At 38.0% G+C, this 16,115-nt stretch overlaps 1 protein-coding gene across 1 annotated transcript in view; it reads right to left on the reverse strand.

Moving 5' to 3' along the window:
- NEK1 (NIMA-related kinase 1) overlaps nt 1-16,115 on the reverse strand; it is a 229,495-nt gene that overhangs the window by 111,191 nt on the left and 102,189 nt on the right. The window contains exon 17 of the mRNA XM_006902136.1: nt 14,666-14,768. Coding sequence (XP_006902198.1) covers nt 14,666-14,768 — 103 coding nt within the window. The remainder of the gene's footprint in view (nt 1-14,665; nt 14,769-16,115) is intronic.

Genomic DNA, 16,115 nt, shown 5'->3' on the forward strand with positions numbered 1-16,115 from the left:
ACATGCCCAAAGTATGTGAGATGGAGCTCCAAAATCTTTGCCTCCAAGGAGCAGCTTGGATTCATTCTCTCCAGGACGGACCTCTTTGTTCTCTTGGCAGTCCATAGTGTGTTCAATACTCTTCTCCAGCACCACAACTCATATGCATCAATTCTTCGTCTGGCATCTTTAGTCACTGTCCGGCTCCCTGGTGCAGAGCAACTAATTGTGAAGACAAAGGCCTGGATCAGGCACACCTTGGTCCCTAGACTGAAATTCTTGCTAGCCAGCATTCTGGAGAGGCCTCTGACAACAGACTTTTCTAATGCAATCTGTCTTTTTATTTCATAACTGCTGGTGCCAAGAGTGTTGACTGTGGGCCTGAGTGAGCTTAAACTGCTAACAATCTCAATCTCTTCTCCATCTATCATGGTGTAGCCAATTGGCCCAGTGGTGAGAATCTTTGTCTTCTTGATGTTGAGCTTCAATTCATATTGCAGATTATAGTCCTTAACCCGTATATAAATGAGTGAGTTTAAAAACCATATTACTCAGTAATTTGTAAGGACTTCTGAAAATACAAATAATCGGCTAAGAAAGAAATATTACAGTAAATCCATACAATAGACTTTAACTCAAGAATTTAAAATAAAGTACAAATGATTACTGATACTCTTTGTTGTGAAAAAATTCTATACTTTATCAGTTCATATATATGCAATTTCAGAAAACACAAAAGTATAAAGTAATAAAGTAACAGGAAACAGATTAGTGATTATCCAAGGCCAGAAATATAAGAGGAGGAGACTGAATGCAAAGAGATATAAGGGAATTTTTACACATAACACAATAGATCTTTATCATGATCAGTGGCCTTCTGGTGGCTTAGTGGTAGGAACTACACTTACAACTCAAACGTGCACTGTACAAATCTATCAGTTGTTCTATGGGAGAAAGATGGGCAGTCTCCTCCTGTAAGATTTAACGTAACAGTATCTATTGGCTAATACTCACTGAAATCAACAACTACAAACACTGAAATTGATGTTGTTCTAAGTTTTACTGTATTTAAAACACATCGTATTAATCTTTTATTTAAAAATTCAAACAGTTCTTGCCTAGAGACATTCCACTGATTAAATGTCTACTATGAAATACATTACTAATGATAGATTTACCAACACCTCCTTTACCTACGGAAGGACAGCTTGGGGAGACAAAGCAATTATAAGCAAACATGCAAATAGCTGGAGTTGGAAAATCAAAGGGCTGAACTTAGAGTTTCATAAGCTGAAGGAACTAAAGAACAAATTCAAGCCTCAAATTGTAATACTTAAGGATGCTATGGGCAGAATACTGAATGATCCAGGAAGCGTTAAGGGAAGACAGAAAGAGCACAGAGTCAATATACCAAAAGGAATTGGATGACAATAGAAGAATTTCATAAAACAATATATGATCAAGAGACAAATTGCTCAGAAAGAACTGACTAAAAACATGGCCCCAGAAATGATGGAATGCCAACTGACATATTTTAACAAACAGATGCTGCCCTGGATGTGCTTACCAGATTGTGCCAAGAAATTTGGAGGACAACTACCTGGCCAACTGAATGGAAGAGATACGTATCAGAGAACTACCAGAATTACAAGCTGGGTTTACAAGATGCTGTGACACTAGAGACAATATCATCAATGGCAGATGAATCTTGGCCAAAAGCAAAGGTGACCAGAGGAAAATGGATCTGAATTTCATTGACTATGCAAAAGAATTTGACTGTGTAGCTAACCTGGAGAAGAATGGGAATCCCAGAACACTTGATTGTGCTCATGCCAAATCTATACTTGTACCAGTAAGCAGCCATCAGAACAGAGCAAACCTGGGAAAAGATTGCACCAGGGATGCCTGTCTCCATACATATTCAGTCTATATGCAGGGCAGAACATTTGGGAAGCTGGGTTTTATGAAAAGGAATGTGTGATCAGGATTGGAGGAAGACTCATCAACAACCTGTGATATGCAGATTACACAACTCTGCTTTCTGAAACTGAGGAGGACCTGAAGCACTTGTAAAAGAAGGTCAAGGACTGTAGTCTTCATTATGGATTGAAGGTCAACATCAAGAAAACAAAGATTCTCATCACTGGGCAAATTGGCTGCACCATTATAAATGGAGAAAAGACTGAGGTTGTTAACACTTTCAGCTTGCTTGACTCTACATGCAACAATCCTGGCAGAAGCAATAACTAAATCAAAAGACAAACTGCATTGGTGAAGCCTGCTGTCAGGGACTCCTCCGAAGTGCTAAAGAGTAATGATGTCAGTCTACGGATTAAGGTGCACCTGTTCCAGGCCACGATCTTCACAATTACTCGCTAGGTGTGAGGGAGCTAGACAATGACTTAAGGTGACAGAAAAGGAATCAATGTCTTTGAGTTGTGGTGCTGGAGAAGAGTACTCAACATAGACCACCAAGTGAATAATCAGGTCAGTATTGGAGATGGTGAAACCAAGTTTTTCCTGGAGGGAAGGATTTTGTAGCTCTGTGTCACATACCCTGGGCATGTGGCCAGGAGGGCTTAGTCCTTGGAGAAGGTTATCATGCTTGGAAGGGAGGAGGGAGAGTACAAGAGAGGAGGACCCTAAATGAGGTGGACTGATACAGTAATAATTGGTGTAATGGGGGAAGGTGTGCCTGAATCAGTAAAATTGATTCAAGATAGGGCAGGGTTTAAGAGTACAAAGGGTCACTATGAGGTAGTAGCAGGCAACCCGATGGCACATAACAACAGCAATCTCCACCTAGCCTAGTTTCTTCTTTTCAGATATTCTCTACAACATTTAAAAAGGAAAAGTTTTGTAGACAGAATTCTACACTGGCCCCCAAGATTTCGCGTCATCTCTTAGTCCAACATACAAGCCCTGTATAACACTCAGGCTATGAAAATGATGGACTTCACTGTTAAGATTTAGTTAGTTATAAGTACTACAATTGTAAAAGTCTATACTTCAAGCTCAGGTGGTTTAATGGCAAGGAGTTGCATAACCAACTCAAAGAAATATAGTTCAAATTCAATAGCTGCTTCATGGGAGAAACATGGTCAATCTCCTCATGAAGGATTTACTGCATCTGAGAACCTACTGCAGGGTCACTAACGAGTCACTTCCAACTCACTGGCATGTAAGAACAATAACAATGTCCAAGGAGAGATTATCTGGTGAGTGTGGTCTAATTATTTTAAAAGTAGAGCTCTCCACAGCAAGATTCAGAGGAGGAGCCAGACAGATTTGAAACATGAAAGGAATTAAATGCCCAAGAGTTTCTCTATTGTTGAGATGAAAGAGGCCATATTCCAAGGGCTTGAAGATGAAGGTCTTCTTAGAGTTCAGTGGAGTTTCTGCAGGAAAGCTAGAAAAGCAATTGAGTGCTCAGTCCTACAGCAGTAAAAAACTGAATTCTGCCAACAACCTGAAATATGTGCAAAGATCTTTCTCTATTCAAGCCTCCAGCAGCCAAGTGAAATTATGTTTTCACCTTTATTAAGATTGTGGTGTCAGAAACCTTGCAAACTGGATTTTCTATCCATTGTGTTAGCCTCCATTGGGACATGGTCTCCACCCACCTGGAGTATAGACACATGTTCATAAAAATTCTCAATAGCTGTGTGAGCAATATAAGAGAACACTTTTCACAGTGTAGGACAGTGGTGGAGAGAGGGTAAAGAGACTGTGACACTACTGTGAAAAGACTGTGGCAAGCTATAAAGAGAGGAACCTTAGAGATGAAGCCACAGTTAAAAATAGTTTTGGTTGCTGGATAAGTGAAGGAAAAGCTGACTTGTAACTCAAAATCAGAGGTTTCCTGCATCTGTGCTGCTGAACTAAACTTGGACACTCACCAACTGAGGAACTGTGCCTTTTTAATCTGGACTAGGGCTGCTGGACTAAACGGGGATTTGAATAGTGTTATACTCTTTGCCTCTTCCACTCCTCAACCTATTTCCCTAATAAACTCCATAACTGTAAGTAAAGTCTGTGAGTCAAGTTGTAAAGAATATTGGACCCAATGATTGGTAGAAACAGGTACAGGAGCATGTGTTGTTGCATATCTGACCACGTAGCTATTTGTTTAAAGCTATGGGTATTACTGATGGGGACAGTTCCCCTTTATAAAGTGGGCAGAAGTTAGACTCTTCTCTCATGCTGCAACCACTCCTTTTACAAAGATGTGGAGTAGAAACCATAAACAATGTTTTAGACTTCTAACTCTTTTGTTTAAAAAAAATTATTTTATACTGGTTTATTTACAAAGTTGATATGCATTGTTTGCCACACTGGATCTTTCCCATTTCCTTCACCCCTATTCAACCCATCAAATTTTGTGACTCGATGATTAACCCCCCGCCCATCCTAACCTTTCTGCTCCTCCCCTCCCCCTTTTGGATCCTCATACTTATTCTACAATAATGGTCTTATACAATATTTGTCCTTATGGGACTGAGTTAGTTCATCTAGCATAATTCTCTCCAGTCCCTTCCAAGTTAGGCAGTAATTTACAAAATCCTTGCTCCTGCATGCTGTACAGTATTCCATCGTGTAAATGTACTATAATTTCTCAATCCATTAGATAGTGGTTGGACATGTTGGCTGTTTCCATGTTCCTATGATGGTGAATAATGCAGCTATGAATATTGGTATACATGTACCCATTTGTGGCTCAGTTCCCATTCTCTTGGGGTATATTCCAAGCAGCAGAATACTAACTCCTAGACATTTGTGTGGTTTCAAGTCATTAGGTTTTTCTGTGTTGCCATAATTGAAAATCAATATATAATAGGAAGAGATCTATATTTGTTTCCATTCCAAAGAAAAATGACCTGACAGAGTATGGAAATTATTGAACAATATCATGACTATCACATGCAAGAAAGATTCTGCCAAAAATTATCCAAGAATGACTGGAACAGCACATCAATAGAGAACTGCCAAATGTGCAGACTGGGTTTAGAAGAGGCCATGGTATTAGGGATATTATAGCTAACGGTTGATGGATTTTGAAAGCAGAGAGTACCAGAGGAATGTCTATTTGTGTTTCATTGACTATGCAAGGGCATTTGATTGTGTGAATCACAACAAACTTTAAAAATGGGAATCCCAGAACATTAGATTGTGCTTATGAGAGAAACCTATGCATGGACTAGGAGGCAGTCGTCAAAACAGAACAAGTAGACACTGCATGGTTCAAAACTGGGAAGGGTGTATGATGGGCTCTGTGAAGAGGAATGTGGCATCAGGACTGGAGAACTACTCATCAACAACCTGCACTATGCAAATGACACAACCCTGCCAGCTGAAACTGAGGAGAACCTGAAGGTGTTAACAGCTTATTTTGCTTGGCTTCACAAATAACACTCTTGGTACCAGCAGAGAGGAATTGCATTGGGAAAATCAGCTATCTGAGACCTCTCCAGAGTACTGAAGAACAACAACATCAGTGTGGGGACTAAGGTACTCCTGATCCAGGCTACAGTCTTTTGCAATTACTTTTTATATGTCAGAGAGCTGGACAATGACTAGGATTAATAGAGAACTGATGCCTTTGAGCTGTGGTACTGGGGAGAAGAATGTTGAATATACCATGGACTGCCAGGAAAACAAACAGGTTCATCCTAGAGAAGGTCAAGCCAGTCTGCTCCTTCGAGGCAAGGATTCTGAGGCTTCGTCTGACACACTTTGGGCATGTTGCAAAGGGGGACCGGTCCTTGGAGAGGGACATCATGCTTGGGAGGGTGGAGGGATGAAGAAAGAGAGGGAGGCCATCAATAAGATAGATTTATACAGTGACTGAGGTAATGAGGGTAGGTGTGTCAGAGGCAATAAGTTTGCACAGGATAGAGTAGATTTCAGGGCTGTTATACATAGGTTCACCATGAGTCGCAAGTAACTCAAGGGCATATAGCAACAACAAAAATAGATAGTATAAATTGGAATAATAAACACATCATTAAAAATATGTAGTATTATTTCTTTTTCACTCGCCGGCCACCACCTTACTCAGGTGCTGACACCCCTAGTCCCTGCCCCATCCCTCTCCCACTTACTCCCACATCCTGATTGGTACAAGCTCCACCCTCTGGACTACCCCAGCCCTCTCTAGAAGCTGGTGTTCTTGAATCAGGCAGTCAGCAGCTGAAGAATCACCACTTTCAAACTCTGTATCTGCTTTGGGCCCTTGGGCCAAGGAGGAAACACCTACATCCATGATTCAGCCAAAACACTGCCTTTACATGGGATATTATCCTGCTTTGCCAGCCATGTGGCCTAACTGGAAGGCTCCAGCAATCAGCAACCACAGGAATGTGGTCCTGGAGCCAAAGATGAGATACAAAGTCCTTTATCTAGAATCGCTGTGAGAGTGGTGAAGAGAGGCTACACCACTCCACAGACTAAGGAGGACACTAGACTTCAGGAGAGGGGACTTGCATTCAGAAGACAACAAGCTTTCCAGGGAGAAAATTTCACAACATCCTCAAAAATCTGACAGAGGCAAATTAAGTTCCTTTTCCAAGTGATTCCACAGTCACAGAAAACTTTGCCGCTGTGCCATCCAAGACAAAAGAATAGAGCAGGGCAAGTTCTCCTCAAGCTTTCTTTTGAGAGTGCTCCCAAGCCAGGGTACTCTTCCCAGCAGCTGAATTCTCCCAGTGGCAGAATTGGTTTCCTTTCTGATGGGCTCCACAGTCCCAGATAACTTAGTTCTGTGATCACAGAGGAAAGAACAGAAGCAGTGTGCTCCCCAGCTCCAGTGAACTTTACAGCAGACCAGAGATGATGAGGTCACAGACAAGGTGAGGTACCTTCTCTTTCCCTAGTGGAATGTTGAACTGCCCACCTGAAAGAAGTCTTCCTGGGAGCCCAGAGACTAAAGAGATATTGAGGCAGGTTAAGTTGCCCCTCCGTCCTCTGGAGAAATAAGCTCCACAGCAAAGGTCATCAGATCCAGGACCTGCTAGGGCCCAGGCAAGAAAAACTATCACAAAAATAACATGGAAGAAGCAGACTATCTTAGAGCCAACACAAAACCAAAGTATGATATCATCCCCCAAAAGTAATGGAAACACAGAATTAATGGATTTACTGAAGCTATGAAGTCTGATGGAATTTTCTGACACAAAATTAAAAAAAAAATGATCAAGTATTTTCAATAGGTTAAAGAAAAATTCAAAGAATTGTAGGATTCTACAAATAAAAGACAAGGGGAACTAAAAGAAAATTGAGACATTGCAAATAAAACAAATGAAACATTAGAAATTCTAGAAGACCATAAAAGAGCAGTTCAGAATATTAGGACCAGCATTTCTAAAGCTGTCAACATATTAGGGACAGATTAGCACAACTGAATAAATGAGTACAGCATCAGCAAAAAAAGAAGACAGAGGTCTCAACATTAGTACACTGGAGCAAAAAAGCAGAATGAAAAGAAAGGAAAATGAAGAAAGCCTAAAGGATAATGTAAGCCAATAAGAGGAATAATGTGCATAATTAGAATTCTAGAAGAGGAAGAAGCAAAAAAAGTCACTGAGAAAGTTGCAGAAAAGTTACTAGAAGAAAACTTTCCAGGTATCATGAAGAATGATAGAAGATTCATACAAGAAGCTGGACAAAACCCATACAGAATAGATTCCAAAAGAAAAATACTAAAGCCTATCACAGTCAAATTCTTCAGAATCAAAGGAGAGAATTATGAAAATTATTGTTGTTGTTGATGGCCATTAAGTTGAGCACCACTCAGCAACCCTAGCTGGTAAAACCAGGAAACTATCTGCAGAAAACTTAATCAAGACTCACGCCTCATATCAGACACAAAACTCAAAGTGGAATAGGGACCTGGGAGTAAAACCAAAGACTATAAAATTCCTCAGAGAAAATCTAGGAACAATTCTAGAAGACCTATCTACAGCATGAACAGACTTCTAAATATAATGAAAAATCTACAACCAGGAGAGAATAAAATATAAGACTGGGACCTTCTAAGAATCAAAAACTTCTCCAATAGGATAAAAAGGAAACTCACAGACTGAGAAAAAAATTGACAATGACATATCTGATAAGGTTACAGAAGTTATATATTACTCCAGAACCTCACCAAGAAAAAGTAAACAACCCAATCCCAAATTGGGAACAAGATATTAATAGATACTTCACCAAAAAAGAAATTCAGATGGCAAACAATTTCATGAAGAAATGTTCAAAATCCCTAGTGATAAGATAAATGCAAATCAAAACAACTATGAGATAATGTCTCACCCCAACAACAAAAGCAAAGTTCAACAGGGCAGAAAAAAAATGTTGGTGAGGTTTATAGAGACTGGAACCCTTGTTCACCATTGAGGAAAATGGAAAATGGTACAACCACTACGGCAAACAGTCTACACTTTCTCAAAAGGTTGGAAATAGAAGTAACATTTGACCAAGCAATTCCACTACTCAGAATATACCCTAAAGAAACCAGAGCTATGCCTCAAACAGCAGTACGCACACTCATGTTTTACTCATGCATTATTCACAATTGCAAAGAAATGGAAGCAGTCCAACTGTTCATCAACAAATGGACAGGAAAACTACAGTCACCCAATGGAATATTATGCAGCACTGAAAAACAATGAACTCATAAAAGACTACACAACATGGGTTAGCCTGGAAGCCATTATGCTAAGTGTAATACTTCGGTCACAAAAGGACAAATACTGCACAACACTACTGTTATAAAATAGGACTGACATGGAGGGTAGGAAGGGAAATAGGAAAAGAATGAATAAACACTTCATTGGAACAGATGAGAGGAAGAACTATCTGAAAGGATATATGATAATGTACTATATATGACAACAATCTAGAACAAGAGGTGCATTGCAGAGTAGAATGGGAGAGGGAGAAGGGGAAGGGAAAGGGAGATAGGAAAATGTGCAATAATGAATGAATGAACACCCAACCTTTCTGTAAACTTTCATTAAAATCACAATAAGGAAAAGAAAATAACCCTCCAATGAAGTTTCATAGGCAGTAAACTGCATAGAAGGAGAATGAGCATCCTTTTCCCACAGAGCAGCTGGTAGATTCAAACCATGTGACTTCGGGACTGCTGTGCAACTTTTTACAACTAGTCTAGCACAGTTCCACAGATAATTAAAAAACAGAAACACATAAATACAGTCACAGCAAACTATAATTGACACTTCAAAATAACTACATTATCAGAGAATGAAAACACAAGCAAGGAGCTTTGGAGAAAACTGATCAGATTAGGACACTAAAAAAATCCCAAATTTCTGAGAAAAGAGACTTGTTAGATGGTCTGATTAGTAGAACAAACAAAACTAAAGACCCTGCTTCAGCATCTAGACTATCAGGCTGAGAATTTCCCGAAAGGTAATAAAAGAGGAATAAGAATTTTATAAAAGAAAGAGAAATGAAAGAAATATAAAGGAGAAAAGGTGAGGGAGAACTATTCACTACAATCCAATTATGGAAATAAATGAAATGATCATAAACAGGTGAATCAATAAAGCAATATATAAAAGTTATGAGATATTAAACACCTTGTCATCCCAAACCTTCCAAGTGAAAGCAACCCAAGCAAATCAGGGAATCAGAAAACTCAGCAGTCAGGAAATCAAAAGACATATTGCACCGCCAAATTCTGCAGTCAGGGACTGCTCCAAATTATTGAGGTGCAATGATGTCAGTCTGAGTTCAAAGGTGCACCAGTAAGGTCATAGTCTTTTCAAGCACTTGCTATGCATCTGAGAGCAAGACAATAAAGATGTTAGAAAAATTTATAAAATTAATGTGTCTGAGCTGTGGTGCTGCAGAAGAGTGCTAAAGATCACATAGACTCCAAAAGAACATACAGACATTCCTTGGAGAAGGTACAGTGCTCCTTGTCTCACACACTTAGGGCATGCTGCTAAGACAGGCTATTCCTTGAAGGACATCATGTTTGGAAAAGTGGAGGAATAACCAAAGAGAGGAAGTCTTTCAAACAGATGGAATGACACAGTGACTATAGCAATGGACTCCAGTATGTCAGAGTGCCAGGATGGTACAGGATAGAAAGGGTTCAGATCTGTTATTCACAGGATTTTTATGAATTATCTTTGACTTGATAGATTTAATAACCATAGACAGGATAGAACTATTCCATAGAATTCCTAAGGTTATACATCTGTTCATAGCAGTGTTAGTCACCATCACAAAAACATGGAAACAGCCCAAATATTAATCGAATGGATTGAGAAATTGTGGAACATTCAAAAAATGGAATATTATGTAGCACACAGGAGCAATGATTTCGTAAATTATTACCTAACTTGGGAGGAACTGGAGAGCATTATGCTAAGTAAATTAACTCAGTCCCACAATGACAAATATTATATAAAACCATTCTTGAGTATAAGGAGGATCCAAGAGGGGTAGGAGAGCATGGAAGCAGAGGGATGAGGATTTGCAGAGGGAGGGAGGGATAAATCATGGGGTAGTACAATTTGATGGGCGTAGGGTGAGGGAAGTTGAAAGAAATTGTTCTTAAAACAATGTATTCAAATTTTGTAAATAAACTAGTATAAAATGTTTTATAAAAAAAGAGGAAAACTGACAACAAGATGAATTGACACAGTAGCTACAAACATGGGTGCAAAGATAGCAACAATTGTGAGGATGGTATAGAACTCGAAGTGTTTCTACTGCATATGGGGTATACTGTGAGTAAGAAACAATTTGATGGCATTGAAAAACAGGGGATGAATGGTACTAAATTAACAAATGTTGATAAAAATTTAACCCACGCTTCTTTTCCAAGAAAATACCAAATGTCAGATGATGCCAGTGCAGCATGAGGGCATGGAGGCCTCAGGGCCCCCAGAAGGGGAGCTTGTGGTGGTTTCTATGGAGGCTTTGGTAGTGGTCCGCCTAGCGTTCTGCCAGTTGGGGGCCATGGATGCAGCCATGGAGCTCAAGGAGGCAAAGCTGAGGACAAGGAGTAGCTCTCCTGTTACCAAGGTGGGCCATCTGGTCAAAGATATGAAAATCAAACCTTAGAGGAGATTTATCTCCTCACTGCCCATTCAAGGAGTCTGCAATCATTGACTTTTTCCTGAAAATGTCCTGTAAGGATGAGGTCTTGAAAATTACGCCTGTGGAGACGCAGATATATGCTGGCCAGCGGACCAGGTTCAAAGTCATTGCTGCCACTGGAGACTATAATAGCTATGTTGGCTTGGGCGTCAACTGCTCCAAGGTGGTGGCTACTGCCATCCGTGGGGTAATTATCCTGGCCAAGCTCTCTTTTGTCCTTGTGCAGCATGGCTACTGGGGGAACAAGACTGGCAAGCCTCACACCATTCCCTGCAAGGTGCCTGGGCTCTGTGGCTCTGAGTTGGTGCATCTGATCCCTGCACCCCGAGGCACTGGAACTGTCTCAGCCTCTGTGCCCAAGAAGCTGCTGTTGATGGCTGGAATTAATGACTGCTACATCTCAGCCAGGGGCTGCAAAGCTATCCTGGGCAACTTCGCCAAGGCCACCGTTGATGCCATCTCCAAGACCTACGCTACTTGACCTAGATCTCTGGAAAGAAACTGTTCACCAAGTCTCCCTACCAAGAATTCACTGACCATCTTGTAAAGACCAGAGTCTGTGCAGAGGATTCAGACTCCAGCTATGGCCATCACATAGTGGATTTTGTATAAAAAAAAATAAAGTGGATTAAGTTAAAAAAAAAAAAAGAAAAAAACAAAGCACCCAAAACCAAAAAGCATTACACTCACATACAAAGACTTACATAAAAATAGCAAAAAAAAAAAAAAAGACAAGAGACACACAGGTTCCAAAACATAAGTCTAATAGGAGTTCTTTTAAGGAGAACAAAAAGAGATAGAAAGCAGTATTTAAAGAAATGATCATTTAAAGTATCCTAAATTTAAGGTAACTATTCAGACTAAGAAAGGTAAACAAAAGCTTTGAGAAATGGTAACGTAAATTCCAGAGTATCATTAGATAAGTAGCCCTAAATGAGAAAAGAATAAATAAAAGAATCAAAACAATATCAAATGTTTCATTAACAAAATCTAAAGAATATGATACAGCAAGAAGTCAAATAACTACCCCTGTACCTGAAAAAACAAACAAAAATAAAATAAAATATAATAAATAAAAACTCCCAAATTGAAATACATAAAATAAGTTTTCAAACAATGGGCCACAAACAGATCAGGATAATAATAGGAGTGGGGAAACAAGTGAAATAAAAATAGTAATTGCCCCAACTTACACCTTGGGGAATGTTTTCAGGAAGAAGGCACCCAAACACAACATGGCATTCTGACTCAGTTGAAGAAATGCCTTTTATGGTCTGGGCAGTTGAAGATCACTAGTCTTTATAAGCCGGAGTACCAAAGAGGAAAGAGATTCACAAAGACTGCTAAAGATCTGCAAATGGATCCTTCAAGCTTATGCCATATATAAGAAAAAGACCCAAGGTTAGTGAAAGACTACTAGAATGTGATACAACTTTTAAAACTTACTGATGGCTGGACATTTCATGTTTCCAACAGCCAGAGTGCAAAGACTGCCAACTCAGTGAGGACTGGTTACTAAGAAAAGCAATCCTCTACAGTAGGGTATAATTAGCCCTAGACTAAAGACTGGGCTGGCACAGAAAAAAGGATGTTTCAAAAGAATCAAAGGGTTTCCAATTAACATTTTTTAAATACTGAAAGAAAATAGCCCTTCAAAATAAAATATCTTCACCAAAAGTATCTTTTGAAACAAAAGGCAAAATAAAAAACATTCAGAATATATAAACACCATGTAAATGTACCAGCTGACCAGCAAACATTATCATTCAAGTGTAGGGGTAAAATAAAATAATTTTCCAACAAATCTTGGAATGTTTTTCCCCAAAGGAATTACCAGAGAACATTCTTTAGCACATGAAGTTGTCTTGAGCCAGAGCTGACTCAATGGTAAATAACAATTTTCCAGCATAAAAAATAAGATAAAAAATAAATAGGGGTAATAGTGAGACTGCTGAAGAAAGCAATAACCTAGTCTTGATATGTCTACCAATTTCTAAGAATTTTTTTTTAATAAAAATCTGTAACAAAAATTGTGGATGCTTTTATAATGGGACTATCAGGCAAGGGTCTAAGACAATATCTTCTAATATTTACTGATGAATAAAAATACAGATAAAAACCAAATTTAGGAAAACATACATTTCTGCTAAAAATACGAGTGGTTATTATTTTTAAAACGCAATTACAATGCTAGTTTTCTCTGACAATATTTAGAGTAAAAAATATTCTAAACTTGACTGACTACATTGACTCACAAATATGTCACTTATGAACTCAAACAGTTGTTTGTTGTTATGTGCTGCCGAGTCACTTGCAACCTCTAATGACCCTATGTATAGCAGTTCTAAACCCTGCCCTGTCCTGAGCCAGTCTCACTAATTCTGACACACCAACCCTCATTGCCCCAATTATTTTATCAACCCATCTCATCCGAGGTCACAAATTATAACTATAGAAATATTACAACCTAATGACATATAGTACCATTATCGTAGATCTATTCCCTATTTGAGCATGCGCTTTATGGGGTGCAGAGCTGAGAAAAACAATCATCAGATGTTCTGTGGACAAAAGACCAAAAAGTAGCTGTGTAGCTCTACAAGTCAAGTTTTAACAAATCCAATGATTAACTAGAAACTTAATATTTTCTTAAATAATGATTTAGTAATCTAGTTAGCTAGCATATAGAAATTCAAATATAGTTACATTTTTTAATTTATTCTTGAATTAATGCATATTTATTTTTATCCAAATATATTTCTTACTTTTATTTAAAATATTTTGCTAACTTAAAGTATTTAAAGGGAAAAGAAAGCTTATTAGAGGGGAAAAAACCATTTAAGACGTTATTTAATATAACTATCTGGGATGTCACCAATCCAAAGGCATGTGGTTCAAATATATCTGCTGCTCTGTGGGAGAAGACAGGCAATCTGCTCTTGTGTAGTTTACTGCCTCTGATCAGCTGTGAGTAGGGTCTGACTCAATGGTTCTCAACAATAAGATGTATAAAATATTTGCACCAGAGCCCACCTAACAACAAAACAGCTAAAAAACTTGTGACCCACTTTTACAAAAGATAATAGGAAAACCTGGAGTTCTATTTTGTAACACAAGGGTCAGCAGTAGTCAGAATCGATCTGATGGCAACTGGTTTGGTTTTTCATAGTTTTTTATATTCATTTATACTCATTCTATATCTAGGAATTACTCTCAAGTAACCAAAGCAACAATCTCATTTCATACAGACTATTTAAAAATATAGCATAAAGGAGGTTAAATGTCATATGAATTAATAAAATGCTATGATCTATTCAAAATATTAGACAGACGCTTTAGAGCACAGTGAAGAATAATTAATCTGAAAAGGGAGGTGAGAATGGTTGCACAACTTGAAGAATGCAATGCTATCAAACTGTGTCCATGAAGAAAGTGGAAAACCCTCCAAATCTTTATACTCTATTTTGACTATTTTTATTTCTCATTCTAATACATTAACATTGATACTTACCTATTCAATATGATTAAAACCTTAGAAAAAAATTAAACTTACCATATGTCCTTCGGCTCGAGCTTTATTCTGCATAGCCTCTTGTTTTCGTTGTAGGAACTCTTCCACTTGTTTAGCTCTTTCCCAAGATAGCTGCCCTTTTTGCCTGAGTAATTTGGACAAATAACTGAGTCGGTAATTCTAAATATTAAACATGCCAAAATATTAAAAACTATTCTTATTCTAAATACATTTTTCAGTTGCAGAATATTTTAAAATGGTTATATGAAATACCACCTTTCTCTGTAATGAAGAAGTAGTTACATATTTATTGATATTTACTACCTAATTACATTATTTACTATTGTAATTAAAAAATCTGCACTCATACATTAAAATATTGACAATGTTTGTCTTTTATTTAGTTGATCTGTTAAAATTATGTTGTTGTGTACCATCAAGATGGAACTAATCCATAGCTGCTGTTCCAGTTGGTTTTCAGAGAACAGTTAGCTCGCATGGAGGAAACTACTCATTTTTCTCCCATGTAGTAGTTGGCAGGTTCAAACCATGTGCTTTTGCTTTGGCAGCATTACCCCTTACCATTAAGCCAAAAGAGCTTCCCAGAATTTCAGTTATAGACCAAATACGCTATTTTAGACTGTGCTTACATATAGAATAGTGCTCATAACTTATAGGCCATTGAGCCTATATCAGAAATTTGTGTCAAATATATCTGAGATGCCAATTTAAAGTCAAATGAAAGCAGCATAATAGCAGTATCAAAAATGAAGTTTGTTTGCTGTGTATGCGTATAGAACATAGTAAAAAATCATTCCTGAATTCTCTGAATATAATTATTAAAAACTGAAATGGATAGGTTAGGAAAAAATTAAAAAGCATAGTTATTTTTTCATATTTTATAATTTTATTTTTGTTATCTTTATTTGATTATAAAAACCCTAAACATTAGATTACAAATAAATATATCAATCACAACCAACTAATGAATACTATGTCATAACCATGCTTACTAATAAACATAAAAATTTTAAGCTACTCCAAATAATCAGAGAATTCATAGCACAAAGCAATTTTAATTAATTTGTTTAGTGAGAAAAAAGCAAAAAGTTTTGGGGTTGTGTATCTACTAGGATTTTTGCCTAAGAAATTGGGCAAACTTCCTACAGTTGCTGAGTTATAATGTGAAAAAAAGGCATATATTTTCAGTTTTCTAGTAAGATTTAAGCACTTCTTATCATCATAGCACAAATAATGATTTCTTTTTACATTTTATGTCAACTACTATTACAAACTGAAACATTAAAATTTTTTTCCATATAAAAGCTTTAAAAACCTGAAATGTTGGGGAGTTCTGGTGGCCTAGTGGCAAGGAGCTGCAACTACAATCCCAGAGGGGCACGGTTCGAATCCACCAGATGCTCTGCCGGGAAAAGGAGGGACAATCTCCTCCTGTACCAGTCAGATCTGATTTGACGGTACACTCACACAA

This window comes from Elephantulus edwardii, unplaced genomic scaffold, assembly GCF_000299155.1.
Source record: "Elephantulus edwardii isolate Elephantulus edwardi_28Jun2011 unplaced genomic scaffold, EleEdw1.0 scaffold00371, whole genome shotgun sequence".
Classification (NCBI taxonomy): domain Eukaryota; kingdom Metazoa; phylum Chordata; class Mammalia; order Macroscelidea; family Macroscelididae; genus Elephantulus; species Elephantulus edwardii.